General features: G+C 38.0%; 1 protein-coding gene across 1 annotated transcript; it reads right to left on the reverse strand.

Annotated features, from left to right (window-relative positions):
• Positions 1 to 52: 52 nt before the first annotated feature.
• LOC129780621 (protein YIPF6) lies at positions 53 to 9,367 on the reverse strand. The gene is made up of 5 exons (XM_055789086.1): positions 9,156 to 9,367; positions 8,969 to 9,100; positions 8,664 to 8,908; positions 8,445 to 8,602; positions 53 to 421 (listed from the first exon to the last, which is right to left on the reverse strand). The coding sequence occupies exons 1-5, from the start codon at positions 9,186 to 9,188 to the stop codon at positions 303 to 305; spliced, it is 687 nt and encodes a 228-aa protein (XP_055645061.1). The 5' UTR covers positions 9,189 to 9,367; the 3' UTR covers positions 53 to 302.
• Positions 9,368 to 15,929: the final 6,562 nt, after the last annotated feature.

Consider the following 15,929-nt stretch of genomic DNA (forward strand, 5'->3'; position numbering starts at 1 on the left):
TCATTGTGTGATATTGGAAATATGATACAAAAAAGTACATCTTTTGAAGGAATTAAATTATAGAATGTTTTCGATTGATAAAAAGCGACTCATACTCAAGCTGTGCGGCGACGTTTGCTACTAATAGTCACCCCTAGCTTTGCCACTAGATTTATATACATCACATTCGAAGGATTAGCTAGAATCACCTTTCACTTAACTCGATTCGGTAAAACCGGTGGCTCCCGAACTTCCGTCATTTTGTCTCTGCTCTCCTATTGCAAATGGTCCTGTGCTCTTTTGGCGCCCTTCGAGTTTGACCATTAAACGTTACTATGGGATACCACTAGCCACGAAATGATGAAATAGAACAGAAAAATTGGGTAGACGGCAAGGGCCTTCCGGTTGACTGGCTGGCTGTCTCCTAGGAATATGATGGATGCTGAAATAGGAGCAGAAAAAAATGGTTTGTAAAAAGCGAACAACAATTTTCATAAAAAAACAATAGCATTGGAATATTAACTTTAAACCGATCTGTTTTTTTTTTCGTTTCCCAAATCAGAAAACTGTGATAAATGGTTCTTTTTGTTGACAAATGTTTTAAAAATTGTTCAAATATAGGTTGAAAAAAATAATTAACAAGTACATGAGAAAAGCTCCGTTTTGCTCATTATTTCGTCGTTATCGGATCCGTTTTTTTTATTTACCTGAGCAAAGTTGGTCTGAAAAATGGGCTCTTTTGCTGATTTTGGCGAATATAATAATTTATAAAAAAAATACATAGCTTTCGAATTGCTGGACTGATTTGAATTTTTTTGCCAACTAATTAACGATATTTAAATGAACTTTAAGTTATCTTAATTAGGTTCTATCAAACAAATTTACTCGATGTGTCCTCCATTTTTATCAGAAACATCCTCAAGACAACGGCGGAACTCACGTAGTGCTTCGACATCAACTGCCATTTTTGCATCATGACAGACTTCAGTTTTCACACTACGGTGACATTTCGCAGGTGTTTGCTTTAACATACGCTAAAGTCGAATAATCCCACGGGTCCAGACTGCTAGGGGGCCACAAATCATTCAGCCATAACTTCATATTTTGAATCAGCAACCGTTGAGTTCGATTTTTATGTATGACATGACGTTCCACCCTGTTGCTGAACAACGTATTGATCCTCAGAGAAGGTGGTATTCACACAGGGAAGCGCGGCATTATCAAATCGTTCGAGGTCAGAAAGCCAAGCATCATGACACCAGCCGGATGCACCGGTTTGGCATTCTCACCGGTGCAGCTTTCAGACCCAGCATCGATGCTGAGCATATTTTAATCGGAGAACAGGATTATCTTTTCCGCTGTTTTACAAAGAAAGGAATCTCATAGCCCTGGAAGATGTGTGCAAGTCTTCTTTGATTATTCTTCGCATGAGTTTTTCAGAAATGTTGGTTCCCTGGGCAAGTTTGCGAGTAATTGTTGTTTGGGATGCGAGTAAGCTTCGCACGAGCCGATTTCATCACGTTTGGCGTACGTGCAAACTGCGGACCTCCACTTCCCGACTTTCGCTGCTTAGGACCATCCTCTAGAGACTTTTTGTTGCGAAAAAAATGACATGCTACCAATTTAGCAATCTCGTTCGAAGGCTTCTGAGCGAGCAACAAACTCGTTATGACTTCTTTGGCGTACATTTTCACAAATTTACAATAAAACAATTCCGATGTTCAAATGCAGCACTTGAAATTAAAAATAAACAAATGCACTGCCAATAGAAATAAGTCATTAGATACACAAATCAACTTAATATTAAAGTTCAAATATTTCCACTCTTTTTCCTGTCGCAAATTAGGGTAAAACTACACCCAAAAATTCTCATGAATTTTCAAGATCATGTTTCTATTATTTCAAATCCCCTCTCTTGAGCTCTATATGAACATGAACCAGGTGCAAATGATACGTGATTGGATTGAACAGATTTTGAATTATAAAAAACAAACTGGTTGAGATTCCTGTCTAGAAAGGTCAGTCACCAATTATGTTTTTCGTATTGAAAGGGCGTTTCACGTTGTCCGTTGGTCCGGACAAACACGGGAATTTTGATCCCAGCTTGGGTGAGCATTCACCAGATATGTGGCCAATAAGCTAAGAAAACTAAAGCATTAGCCATTCGAAAATCCCAAATTCTGGTTGGTCGATTTGCCAAAGCAATCTTTACTGTCATATCCAGTGCATTTGTACCCTGTAGAAATTAGCATACGGGACTGTGCAATGAAATATGGGTTTGATGATTGATTTTATGGTGATCCGTGGACTTCATTCACAGGTAAGAATGACCGCTGGGCCGTTTTCAGCTGAATATTAGTTCAACTCTACCGTTTTGTCTCCCAAGCATAAACACGAAGCATCTTCAAATAGTAAGGATGTATTTTCCTGTCAATGAAATCCGGTCGGTTTTGCCGGAATGGACTTAAATTTAAAAAAAAAATTAAAAAAAGTCACAGGAGGGTTGTGTCCGAGACACGACCGCATAGTTGATGTAGGATTCCGTTAGGCTATCTGTTGATTTTGGATATGTTTGAATTACATCGTTAAACTCATTGATAATGATTTGGTGGCCCTGAAAAGGGCAATTTTGTTTGGTTGTTGGGTATTGTTTGTTCACTCCACCAGTGTTTACCGAGTGGTGATGACAGAAATATGGTAAACAGTCGTTGGGTGGTGCGTATCAGATAGAAGAAACCGAATTGGAATGAGATATGATGAAAACCGCCCTCTGTGACCCTATACGAGATGCCTTCTGTGTCATCTATGGATGAAATAAAAAAAAAAGTAATATGAGATAATTACCAATAACGAACACAATTATCTATTATTCTCATCAGTAAAAACATGTTACTTTTATATAGAGCAAACAATTTTTCAAATGGAAAAGGAAATTTTGTTTTTTTTTTACTTTCTGAGTGTTTATTCAACCCAATGCGAATTTTAATTGGACTAACAACACCTACTACTATATGCGGTGTATATGGGAAATCACTTTTTCGAATATTTATTCACTTTTCCAATTTTTTCTCGCCGCATGAACTTTCCATGGGTGAAAATGGACACAACAAAACAGACAGCTTAAACCGAACGACCCGTTCTCGAGCGGGAATACACCTTGGTTTTTATTTATGGAAATTGAAATAAATCGTTTCATATATCAAGTCATTTCTAACACAACGGCTACCATATATAATTTTACAATTACACTAAAATTCACTAAAATTTTCACAATACACGAACCGTCATTGATATGAAATTTCACGAAGCAACCAAATGAAAGCACCTTGGTTTTGATGTCTCTGTTAGGGAACACATTTCAGTGGGAATAAAAGCTCCCCCTACTTTCATCTATTTGCAATGTTTCACGTTTCTTTGTTTTTAAGAGGCTTTAAACTTTGCAGTTCATTCGCCTCCAATAATTTGCAATGTGGATTTCCCCCAGGCAGCTTGGTTTTGATGTCTCTGTTAAGGAACACTTTTCGGTAGGATCAAAGTTCCCCCTACTTTCATGTATTTGCAATGCCGATTTCCCCCAGGTAGCTAGGTTTCGATGTCTCTGTTAGGGAACCGGCGCATGTGTCGTCAATTTCGACCAATTAGAAGTGGATATTCCCGTTAGGATAGGGGTTGAGATTTTTCAATTGTTCGATAGTTAGTTTCATGACATATATCATTTTATTCAATATAAAAAATTATTATGGAGTGCCGAGATCGATTGACGTAAAAAATTAAACAATCCATCATGAAATGACTGAGCAGTAAGCGTTTGAAATTGAACAATTTTCACAATGCGCTCGATTCTGATTTTCAATTTGTACCCCAATATGTTCCCGAAAGACGTGCATCGATGAGCAAACAATGATCTTATATTAATTAGGCTAACAAAAAGTATTACACTTTTTTTTTCTTTTTACACTTTCCGTCTAAAAAACTTAAATCCCACTAGCGAAATTGTACACGGACTGTTTATGGTTCGCTGACCGGTTTCGTTTTGGCCGCAACTATAGAGTGAATCAAAACGTAAGAAATGGCAAGTGTGTACAGAACGGCCCATGTTTGTATAGGAGACGTAAGCGACAAAATGGACAAAATTTTTCAAAATGGACAAAAAAAACTTTTCGGCAGTTATGCATTCTACGCAATGTAATACGTTTGCTCAACATGCAAACAAACATTTTTTGTTAGAAAACATTTGAGCAATTCTGAAAAAAAATGTTTTCGAAAAATCATTGTTTGTACGCATAACGGACGTAGTTCCATACAGATTTCATTCATCGTACGAAAATCATCAATTATCAGTATAATGTGCTACAAGCTAAATCTATATTTGAAGCACATTCTTTGTAGAGTCCAAACATGTTTTTCATGATAGTTCCTTATTACTTACTGTTTCCTAATAGATGAATATAAGAAACCATTGGAACGCTGCTCATATAATTACTATTTTCTGTGCACAGCACTGCAATAAACGAAGAGAGGCAATTGTGTTTTTTAATGTTATAATTACCAAAATTTCTGCATTTGAATCATCAAATAGATAATGGAACAATCAGATCAGCACCAAAAATATTGGTTCCTAGCATTATAACTCCTTGAATTCCAATTATTCGACATACTTGAGCTTGAGCTTCAGTTTGAGCTTGGGTAGACTGTACAATTCGTAGTTGCTCTCCGTGATGGACCTGAACCAGCAAATTACACAAAGAACACACTGAATGACGCTTGGGCTAGCAAATAATTCTCATTGTGCAAGTTTCGGTGATTCGAGCTTTAGTCAATAACGACGCAGGCCACGTCCTTACGGGAAGGAAAGGAATGTTAGTATGATATTCGCCGCCCAAAGGCCAGAAGGGTCGCCTCTATAGCGTGGTTCCCTAGTGTTTATCAAGGAAGGGATAGGGAAGAGGTAAAATCAGGATTCACTGAGGTAAGTGATGTGATTATTTTAGGGGCGAACTATCGACCACCCGTCGAAACAAAATTCCGAAAAAAATTTCTTTAGGTATCCTGAGAAGGAAAACCTGTTAAATTGATTGGACCGACTATTCATTCATAAATACAGGTTCTTTTTCAGTCGTCAATCCAATCGCGACAGTAGACGGTTACATGTCGGAAACCTGAGAAGGTAACCGAGAGAACACCTCTAAAGCAATTGACCCTGCGATATATTCAACTATATACCACGGGTACGATTCATAGAACTTCAATCGACGGCGGAGTTATTTTTGGGAAACCTGAGAAGGTCACCGAGAGAACTATTCTAAACAAATCGATGATATATTGTTTTATTCATTGTGCGTACTCATTATCAAATTCCAAACGCGACGGAGAAACCTGAAAAGGTGACTGAGAAAACCTATAAAATCCTAAAAAACTATCGATCCGGTGATATATTCAATTACACATCACGGGTACGCTTCGTAGAACTCCAATCAAGACGGCGGAATGAAAGAATGAATGAGTAAAAGAACGAATGAGTAAAACAGTGAAAGAATGTAATAATATAAGAATGAATGAATGAAAGAATGAAAGAATAATAGTAAAAAACTGAAGAACTCAAGAATTAATAAATAAACTATATATAGAAAAAAATTAAGAATTGAAAAATTTAAATTTAAAAGATTCAAAGAATAAAGGAGTTAAGGTATTAACAAATTGAATAATTGAAAAATGAAAAGTTCAACAAATCATGAAATAAATTAAATTAAGTATGTATGAAAAAAAATAATCTGACACCACTGCACACTCTGCCGCTTCAAGACCGCTCTGCAAGTATGTCTACTAGAGTACCAATGAAAATGGTCATCTCGAATTTCAAAAGGTTACCCCATAAAAAATGTTCGCCAGCTCGAAAAAACACCCTATGCTGAATTTCAGCTCAATCGAACTAAAGCACTCTCCCTTGTAATGTATGGGAAAAAATCGACCCTAAAATTTCAAAAAGTTACCCTACACAAAATGTTCACCACCTCGAAAAAACACCCTATGCCGAATTTCAGCTCAATCGAACTTAAGGGAGAGTGGCGCAAAGCGGTCAAAGTTTGAGTTTTTTGAAAATCGAAAAATCACCCAAGGGGGGAACAAAAAAAATTTTCGAGATGACACTAGATCTCGACGCTTCATGCAATTTTAAGACATTTGGCACTAGAGGCGAATGAACTGAAAAGTTTAAACCCTCTCAAAGCCAAAAAGAAGAAGAAGAAGACATTTGGCATCAAATTTTTTTTTCGAAAACCCCGCTTTCCTTTCAAAAAACTCAAACCTTGACCGCTTTGCGCCACTCTCCCTTAAGTTCGATTGAGCTGAAATTCGGCATAGGGTGTTTTCTCGAGCTGGCAAACATTTTTTATGGGGTAACTTTTTGAAATTTTTAGGGTCGATTTTTTCCCTTGCATTCATTGGCACCCTAATGTCGACACATAAACACTCTTGAAAATATTCGGGATCGTTATGCTTCCATATCTGAGATGCACTGCAGACACATATACATACTCAGTACCGATACATACTCTGGCGCTCGTCTGAACACAATAAGAGCATATCACTTCAACTTACAGACGCTGCCATCACAAAAAAACTAAATAGAGAAGCCGCCACTCTTTCCACTGGCATACCGCCCACACTATGAGAGAGACGTGAGACGTGAGACGTAGTGATACAATCACTGCATAAATTCGAACATTCGATTCATAATTTTTCGGGCAACGTCTATAAATTTCCCCACTGAACCTCACACGCACATTACTATCGGGGAAGAATAAAAAATACTAGATAATTCCGTTCTCACCAAAACTCCAGTTTGGCAATGGAGTTGAAACTGCACCCATCGAATTATTCCACATATTCAGCATTTACTCATACCGTTGGTGTGAGTCAGTCCACCATCTTTATGCGATTGATCGTGATATCGGTAAATCATGTTGCTAAAATTACCAACATTGCAGATTTCCTTTACAAATTCAATGAATTGAAAAACACGAACCTGCTGTTCTTATCAAATCCCAGAGTATTTGGGAAAAAGTACTATCATAGCCTCGCAACAAATCCAGAGCACCTTTTCCAGACATTTCAATAAGTTTTTTCCAAACCTATTTGATTTTATCCGACAACAACTGAAACTATCGACAGAAACGTTCTGACTGTTATCGGAAATGTAAATACTAACACTACAGACAGAGCAACCTGGTGATTACGTCTAGCTATGCGAACAAATGTTCATTGAAACGATCGATCGGGGGTGACTCCCATCCTTATTTCGACACATTTCTGTTCGTACCACGAAGCCTTTTCAGGATACATTCAGTTTACGACATAAAATTTGTGTCTCATGAGAGTGCTTCAGCTGTCCTAGTTTTTGACACTCATCTTCCCGGCGGTACTTCTTCTTCTGGAAGATTTGGGATTACTGTCTCCGCATCTGTGCCTTTCTTGTTTGTTTGTATTAGAAAGGCTTTAACTTTGCAGCTCCTCCGCATTTCAGCATCTGTTCATATTTCAGCGTTCTTCTCGTGTAACACCTTCTGACGCTCATAACCGAACCACTCGCCCCGTTATCTTCGTTCTCCGTCACCAAGGATGTTAATGGCTGTTTTAATCATGTTCTAACAGTCCTCAAGAGGAGTCTCATTAAGCTCGTCTTCTTCTGGCAGAGTAGCTTCGAGCAAATGTGCGTAGCTTTCGACATCTGCTTCCTTCAATCAGCTTCATTATGCCGTTTTCATTAGTTAACTGAGATGCGCTGTACAGATGCTCCCCTTTTCCTCAATCTGCACATTCGTGAGTTGACTGATCGCCACGCAATCACTCGCTTCTGTATATTGCCCATCACAATGAAAATTGTTCCTAGATCATTTTGGTAACCGCAGCTCTGGTAGATGGTATACCCACGGTGAAACGTACGTACTGTAGATACTCTCCAGCTCAATTCCTGCAGCGCTACGATGTCAAACTTGCGGTTCTACAATTGCTCATAAAGCACATGAGAGTTTCCAATCGCTAGTCCGTTTTCGTCGCTTAAGTCCATGTTTTCCAACGCCACGTTGAAAACAGATTGCCGATATCCGCATACTGAATCGCTGCACAAATTGACTTAAAATTAAACAACTAGCAATGAATACTTTCCGAACAACTAAATCTATACGAAATGGGCAAATCAATTTAAGGTATGACATTTTTCTTGTTGTTTATCCACTTGCTTCTTGAAATAGAAGTTGTAAGTTCAACCTTTTATTGAAAAGTATAGCTTCATTTAAACTAAATCAAACGGATTGTACATTGTTATTTCGAAAACAACTAAAATCCAGACAGTACTGAATTAATTTGGTTGTTAATATTTCAAACAATTCAATTTCTGAGAATGTTTCGTGAATCGTAGAATTGTTAATTTCGCATCTTATTGAAATTATACTACTGTCACAACTTACCATAAGTAGCCCAACCAAAGCCGGTTCCTGCTGCTAGTAACCGCAGAGCAAACAAAAACGTTGTCTGCTCACCCACGAGAATAATCCTACATAGCAGAAGTGCTATAGCACAGGGTGTCAGGCAGTACCCCAGCACACAAACCGACTGGAAAAACGATCTGGAAACAAAGCGAATCGAGCTAACATTTTTAGAACAACATACAGTCCCCCTCAGCCTACATGTTTCCTCCCAGCAATTTGGAATTCAGTGTGACAATCATCGCTCCGATCCACACGATCACAAAAACCTGAGCGAACTCCGGACCCCCGTCATACATATCGTCTGCTGAGCCCTGCAAAATTGTCGCCATAAAAGTGCACAAAATCAGTGGACCCCATAGATCCCAATCTCGCAGCAGTGTGTTCTTTTCCTTCGGTATAAGTACGTGAAAGAATTTTAGCCCGACTGCCTTAACGTCGCGAAGCTACGGCGAAAAAAAATAATTGATTTAGTTTGCAAATGATCGACAAAAAAAAGCACTTACGAATGTTTCTTTGATGGGTTCATCGAGCGTGCTGAAATTGGGCGCCCCAGGATTTGTCGAGTTTCGGCTTGTGGTTGGGACGGACATTTGGCCTTCCATCGATTCTGTCGCCGAGGCGTAATCATCATAGAGCTACGATGAAAATCTGTCTGCTTGAAACTGATATTTATAAACAAACTTCACATACCTCTAGTTTAGTCTCGGGAGATGACATTATCATTAATTATAAATATAACGTTCAGTGCTGATATTTAGGGAAACACAATACATAAACTAGTTAATTTTCAAATGTATTGACTACGTTATCAGCATTTAATCTCCAATGCGAAAAACTACTTTTCTCCGAGTATTTGCTGATGCCGATTATATTTGACAGCTCTGTATTTTGACACATGTGCAACAGCGATGTGGCGTTCATTTGCGTGTTGTTGTTTTGCGCAGGTCAGCTGCTCCGGCAAATATTCACTTGCATTCATTGGTTAACTGTTATATACCATAGTATGATGATCGGAATGTAGTCCAATATAGCAAAGTACACTAGTTCTATATTGCTCTGCAACTGTTATACAGGGTGGGCCATTTAAAGTGGAAGCATCTGGCAACCCCATAACTTTTGACAGAGATGTCAGATTAACAAATGTCATACCGCGTTGGAAACGTCATTTCAGTACAATTTGAACCATGGAACAATACACACCTAAACAACGCGCTGAAATTGTTCAGCTGTACATTCAAAATAACTTCTCAATTGTGTTAACTAAACGTGCGTGGAAAAATAAAAATAAAGTTAAAACATCGCCTGGAGACAACACTATACGTCGATTATATGCCAAATTTATATCGTCTGGTAGTGTTGGTAATGCCAGTCATCTGTCCAGACAACGACTAAGACGTTTCGACGAGAATATTGATGCCGTTCGAGCCAGTGTTGCAGAGACTCCATCGACATCAGGTCGCCATCGTTTGCAAGAATTAGGCGATTTTTTATTGCCATTTGTTCGTGAAAATGAAGACAATTACTGGTTCCAACAGGACGGGTGACCTACAGCGCTACATGCCATACAGCGGCTGCCACGACCAAATTATTGCGCGAAATGTTCCCCGGAAGATTAATATCGAAAAACGGCGATTATGACTGGCCACCGAGATCACCTGATTTGACGCCTCCTGACTTTTTTTTATGGAGATATTTAAAATCCAAGGTATACACTGGTAAACCAAGGACCCTGGCTGCGCTGAAAGACAATATCCGACAAGAAATTGCTGCCATATCGGCCGAAACATTGGGCAAAGTGATGGAAAATGCCGAAAAAAGGGCACATTTTGTGGTCAAGGCCAGAGGCGGTCATTTACGAGATATCATAATCAAAAAGTAGTTAGAACAAATCTCCTTGGACCAAAATAAATGAATTTCAAAAAAAAAAAATTTTTAAATTCCACTTCTTTACTATGCTATTGCAAAAACAAATCCTTCCACTTTAAATGGCCCACCCTGTACTTAGTCATTTTTTTTACAAGCCGAAACATTTTTTTAAACGAAAATAATCTAATCGGTTTGCTTGGTATTGATTCATCTTAAGCTTTGATGTAACTCTATTTTCGACTATGGTCGACTATATCCAATGCACTACAGATGAGGTTATTCTAAAACACTGTCAATAGTCATTATAATAAAGATCGATCATTTCCTGTTTCTAAAGCGGACATTACACGGTAAATATTATTGATATGACATGATATTGATATTGATATTGACATTGATATATTGATGAGCATCAATACCATTTCATATGAATGCATGTTTTACGTTTTACATCACGGATTTCGAAACTGAGTTGCCTGAGTTTGCAAGTGTGTCTGTAAATTTGCAGACATTTCATTTTTGTTAGCCGTTTTTGCGATTGCAATTGACATTTACAAACTTCTGAAATTCTAGGAAACATAAATCAAATAAATTGGTTTGGAAAACGCAAATGAAAACATTTAATAGAAAAATACGATACTTTTAGCAATACAACACAAAACCTCTTAAAGTAAGCTGACAATTTGATGTTGAGGGAAAGAAACGGAGTTAAAAGCGTTTTATGAGTTAGTTTTTGAACGTTTTGAATACGGTCCTTTTTTGTCACGCTAATAAGCGGGGTAGTCATTCTAGTCTAAGCTGTATGTTTCTTCATATTTTGCTATATGTATAAAATTTGACAATGAAAAGATCTTAGAAAATCACAGACGGTGAAAAATCGCGCGTAAATTCAAGGTATAAAGTGCATACATTACGTTACATTTAATGCGATATTTAGCCACGAGACATCGACACTGTACCACTGTCATCGTGAATGTCCAATTATACGTCACAATCGCCTCTGATGCAACACTGAGTGATGCCTTGGTATGTCGAATTAGAGACAACTTTCTGTATTGTGATGGGTTTTCGAGAAAGAAAAAAAGGAATTTGAGAGTGAAAATTATGAATTAAAATTAACTTTTTCAAATCAAATTAATATTCTACAGCCGTTCTACGCATAGTTGTCTCATGTGACTTTTTGACAATTTTCACTTTTCTTCATAAAACGATGTTTTTATGCCTAGTCTTCTGGAAAAACACAAAAAAAGTTATAGTTTGTTCCCAGCTTTTAAAAAAACAACATCAAGCTCAATTGTCCCATTGTGATAATCCATTCATAACTGTCCCATCATATATATTTTTTTGTAAATCCATATCAAATAAATCGGTTCAAGTACAAGAATTTTATGTCACGCTTTCAGCAATGTTTTCATTTCTGGTTTGGAAAAACGAACTAATTTTCAAACAAATAAAAAAAGTTTAACAGAACACGTGTACATCTTGTTAGCGACTGCCTAATAACAATGAGATTTATATTCTGTAAAGTATTGCAGATCAGTCGCATCTTTATAAGACGATGTTTTTATGCATAATCTAAACAAAAACACAAAAAAAACTTATTGTTTGTTCCCAGTATTTCAAAAAACAACATCAAGTTCAATTGTCCCATGTTGATATTCTAGGCATAACTGTCCCACCATGAATGTTTTATCCTGTAACCCAGATAAATTGATTCAAATGAAAGATCTTTTCACATTTCATCAAACAATAGTTCTCTACTTATAAACCCAGTGAATTGCTAAACAGAAATGCTCGAAGCTTCTGGTAGACAAATATGCTAGAAAGCTTTGAATGCGTTTTTCTCAGTTGCTGATTTTGGAATATGGGACAACTATGCGTAGAGCGGCAGTCTACGTTAATGAAAATTACTTTTTTCTGCAAGTGGTGAAAAATCCTATACGAAAATTGTGTCGGAAATTTATTTTAAATAATAATAATAATAATTTTTAGAAGGAATATCGGAAAATAGTGTTCCAAGTATTTACTAATTTAAAATTGTTTTTGAACCTTCCAATCTAATGGATCCCAAACTCTTATGTCGTCACTAGTCATCGCGGGTACTTTCGTAGTCCCGGGGCGATATTTACCATGTAAGCTGGCAAAATGTTGACTAAGATTAAATCGGATGTCAAGAACCTAGTTGTCAAGATATTGAAGACAATTTTTGTCAATAATATTGATCGTGTAAGGTGCCCATAAGATATATCGAGGATTATTGTGATCAATTTCAAGGCAATGGTTTTTCGTAAAATGAGAATCTTTAAAGCTAACTTGAGGGCTTGTAACACAAAAAGCTAAGGGTAATCATACACTGTTTGACTGATTATCATATTCTAGTTGTAGTTCGATTCTTACATTTTAGGAATGAGATTCGATTTCGGTCATATGACCACCACGGGTCCGTTTACAGCGATCGATCTATTGGAGCCAATTTTACACTATTCGGCCACACATTTCGACCGAAATATTGCGAATTTCGTGTTGTTGTCTCTCACCTCTTCTAATATTGCTGGCTTGTTTGAATTGACCAGTAACTTGACATAGCCCTATAAAAAGAAATCCAATGGCGTCAAATCGACAGGTCCATTTCTCGAAATAACACGTTCACCAGGTTTTTCAATACATCCATTGTAGCGTGCGCTGTGTGGCAAGTGGCACCGTCTAGTTGGTACCACATATCATTATTGTTAAGATCTTCCAATTCTGGCCGAAAATAGTATTCCAACCAGAGCTGCAATTTGCCACAGTCACTGCATATATTTGGGCTACTATGACGACCATTGCAACATTACCACCAAACGACGTGCAACAATACATAAACCGACAAAACAAATTCCTCACTCTTTGATGCTAAATAGTTTGTCAGAGTGTTTTGACCATCAAAGCACGTTGCAAGTCAGCGTACTATGATTGTCAAGACAAGAAATACCACATCACCTGATGTAATGGACGTTTACACGTTTACAAGGATAAATTTGTTCACGTTGAATACCATTCATGTATAAAATGCTAATACTTCGAGGTGAACAAAGGATATAAATGAGTCTAAACGGACTTTAAAATACGTGAATTTCGATATCGAACAGAAATTTCAACGAAAAGAGAAATTTCTTCATTATTTCAGCATGTAGAGATTGTTCAAGCTCTACTATATATTCTGTTGCCTAAATGGTTTGCAATCACTCACACGTTATCGCGTGTTCGACATAGTATTTACTCCGGTAAATACAAGAAACAACAACCGGAATGAAAATCGAAGCATTGCTTGATGAAAATAAAATGCAATCTGCGACAATCATCAATTCATTACGGACAATTTTACCGCCTACTTGATCGGTCAAAGCGTATTGACAAAGCTCAGTAGGAGGCAAATTGTTGCATCGTACTCTGTCAGTCACCATTTGATCGAGATTTTTGTCATTCGGAAGTGACTAACGTGCCTCGTCAGTTGTCAGTGACATTGATGAAAAATGCAGCTCTGATTCCAACACGTTGCGATAGCGCTGACGGTAATATGACGGTCGTTCTCATCGATGAAGAAATACGGCCCAATCACTCCTTCAACATGAAAATCAGACCGAACACTTTTGTTTTGCAGATGCAATGGTGATTCTTGAAGCACATGTGGGTTTGCACCGCATAACGCATATTTTGCTTGTTTACAAAGTCATTTTGCCAGGAATGATCCTCATCGCTGAAAATACATTTTGTGATGAAAATCATCATTTTCTTCAAGGCTCGCCAGCGCCGGAGAAGTTCCGGCGTTCCATATAGTTAAGGGTCAATTTGACTTAATTTCTAAAGCCACCAAAGCCAATGAAAAATATTCATCTTCCGCTTCTTACCGTTTTGCGTTTTCTTCAAGTTCCGCTTGACGATAAGACAGTGTCTCTCTGTGGAGCGAAGCTCCGTGGTGTTGGGAGAGTTGTGATCTTTGGGCACCACCATCGTATTATTCTCGGCTTATTATTCGCCTTCTTTCTATAATGGCAGGATGACAAATCCGGCCAAAATAGAAATAGAACTTCTCGTTGCAGCAGACGTTGAGGAGAGGCGTTTCATCAAGAATTTTTTAACGTATATGCCCTTGTTGATGGTCCCGGTGGATTTGAATATATCGATTTTCCAGCCGTAGGAGCAGATGCCCTGAAAACCCGCAATCGAATTTCGGGAATAACTCTAAATAAAGCTTCCGGGATCGTTGTTTGGCCGTCGTTTTCTGCCTGTCGTCGCGTTTCAGTGTTATCACCTTCTTGTAGGACCACGGCTCAACGCGTTTCACCGCTCGCTGCACTGTTGTGTTTGAGACTCCCAACTTGTACCCGACGACTTTGGTTGGCAGATTGGGGTTACGCCTAAAAGTGCTAGACATCACTGCTTCTCCCGGTTTTCGATTCTCTCAAATACAGGCTTTCTGATAGTCAATAAATGTTCCCCGATAACTTTAATCACAATATATAGCTATAATTGATTTGGCCACACTTGACAATTTCGACAACTTAGTGTGCAAAAAGCAGTTGCTTCCGTGACCAAAGGCAGGCTGGTTACCGTCAGTCATTATCATGACGGACGTTCCGGTTCGATTCCCGTTCCGTTGGGGAAGTCTTTTGTCAAAGAAATTTCTTCCGACTTGCACTATGGTCACGCGTATTCTTGAGCTTGCCACTCCATAATACATTCAAGGCGTGTTATTCGGCATAGACATTTCAAGTACTACTACTATAAATTACGCGAGTAACGTTACGTTCAGAAAGCAAAGTTCCTCTGGGAACGTTAGAGAGATCATTTTACATGCACACACCTACAATATGAGGAGTGTTCAGGTTTTTTTACTTGTACACTCAAAAGAAAAACACGAAAAATTTATGTTGACCAAATTTTGATCGTTCCTTTCTTTAGCTGTAAATCTTGTTGCACCTTAAAGAATCATTTTCAGAAGTTCTTCTTGGTGCATCTCACAATAATAGAGTCGTCTCTAAAGTTAGCATGGTCTTCAAAATCTGTGGTCAACAGCAAGCTTTCAGGTTGCACAAAATTTGATACAAGATATGATCAATTTTGTCGCGCCATGTATATCAGAAATAATTCTCTTCGGCGTTCCGGATCCACAAACATTAATAATTCCGTTCTTAATTCCAATCCAGACAATTTAGAACCGAAAATGTCTGCATCTGCTTCAAATGAAAGCAAAAGGTGAATAACTAACATGCTATCCACTTAGTATAGACAAGAAATTCGCAGATTTTCGACAAATATACATTTTCTCTAGCAGCGTCGTTCTCGTTGTGTAATAAGCATATCTCATATGAGGGGCTTAGAATGCAAGGAGTGTAAGTGACTTGATCGATTTCTCTTCATCAACTTTTTCTTTAGTTAATAACTCAACTGCAAAAACGTTCCAATTTGAGTTTGCTATAGAATCCGATAGATGAGGTTCTGACCTATCTTTCACATTGTCAAATACAGCTGCGAAAGAGTTTGCAGCTGAGTTATGACCAAAAGAGAGGGTCGATGTAGAGAAATCGATCAAATCACTTACACCCCTTTCATATAACA

This window comes from Toxorhynchites rutilus, chromosome 3 (genome assembly GCF_029784135.1).
Source record: "Toxorhynchites rutilus septentrionalis strain SRP chromosome 3, ASM2978413v1, whole genome shotgun sequence".
NCBI lineage: Eukaryota > Metazoa > Arthropoda > Insecta > Diptera > Culicidae > Toxorhynchites > Toxorhynchites rutilus.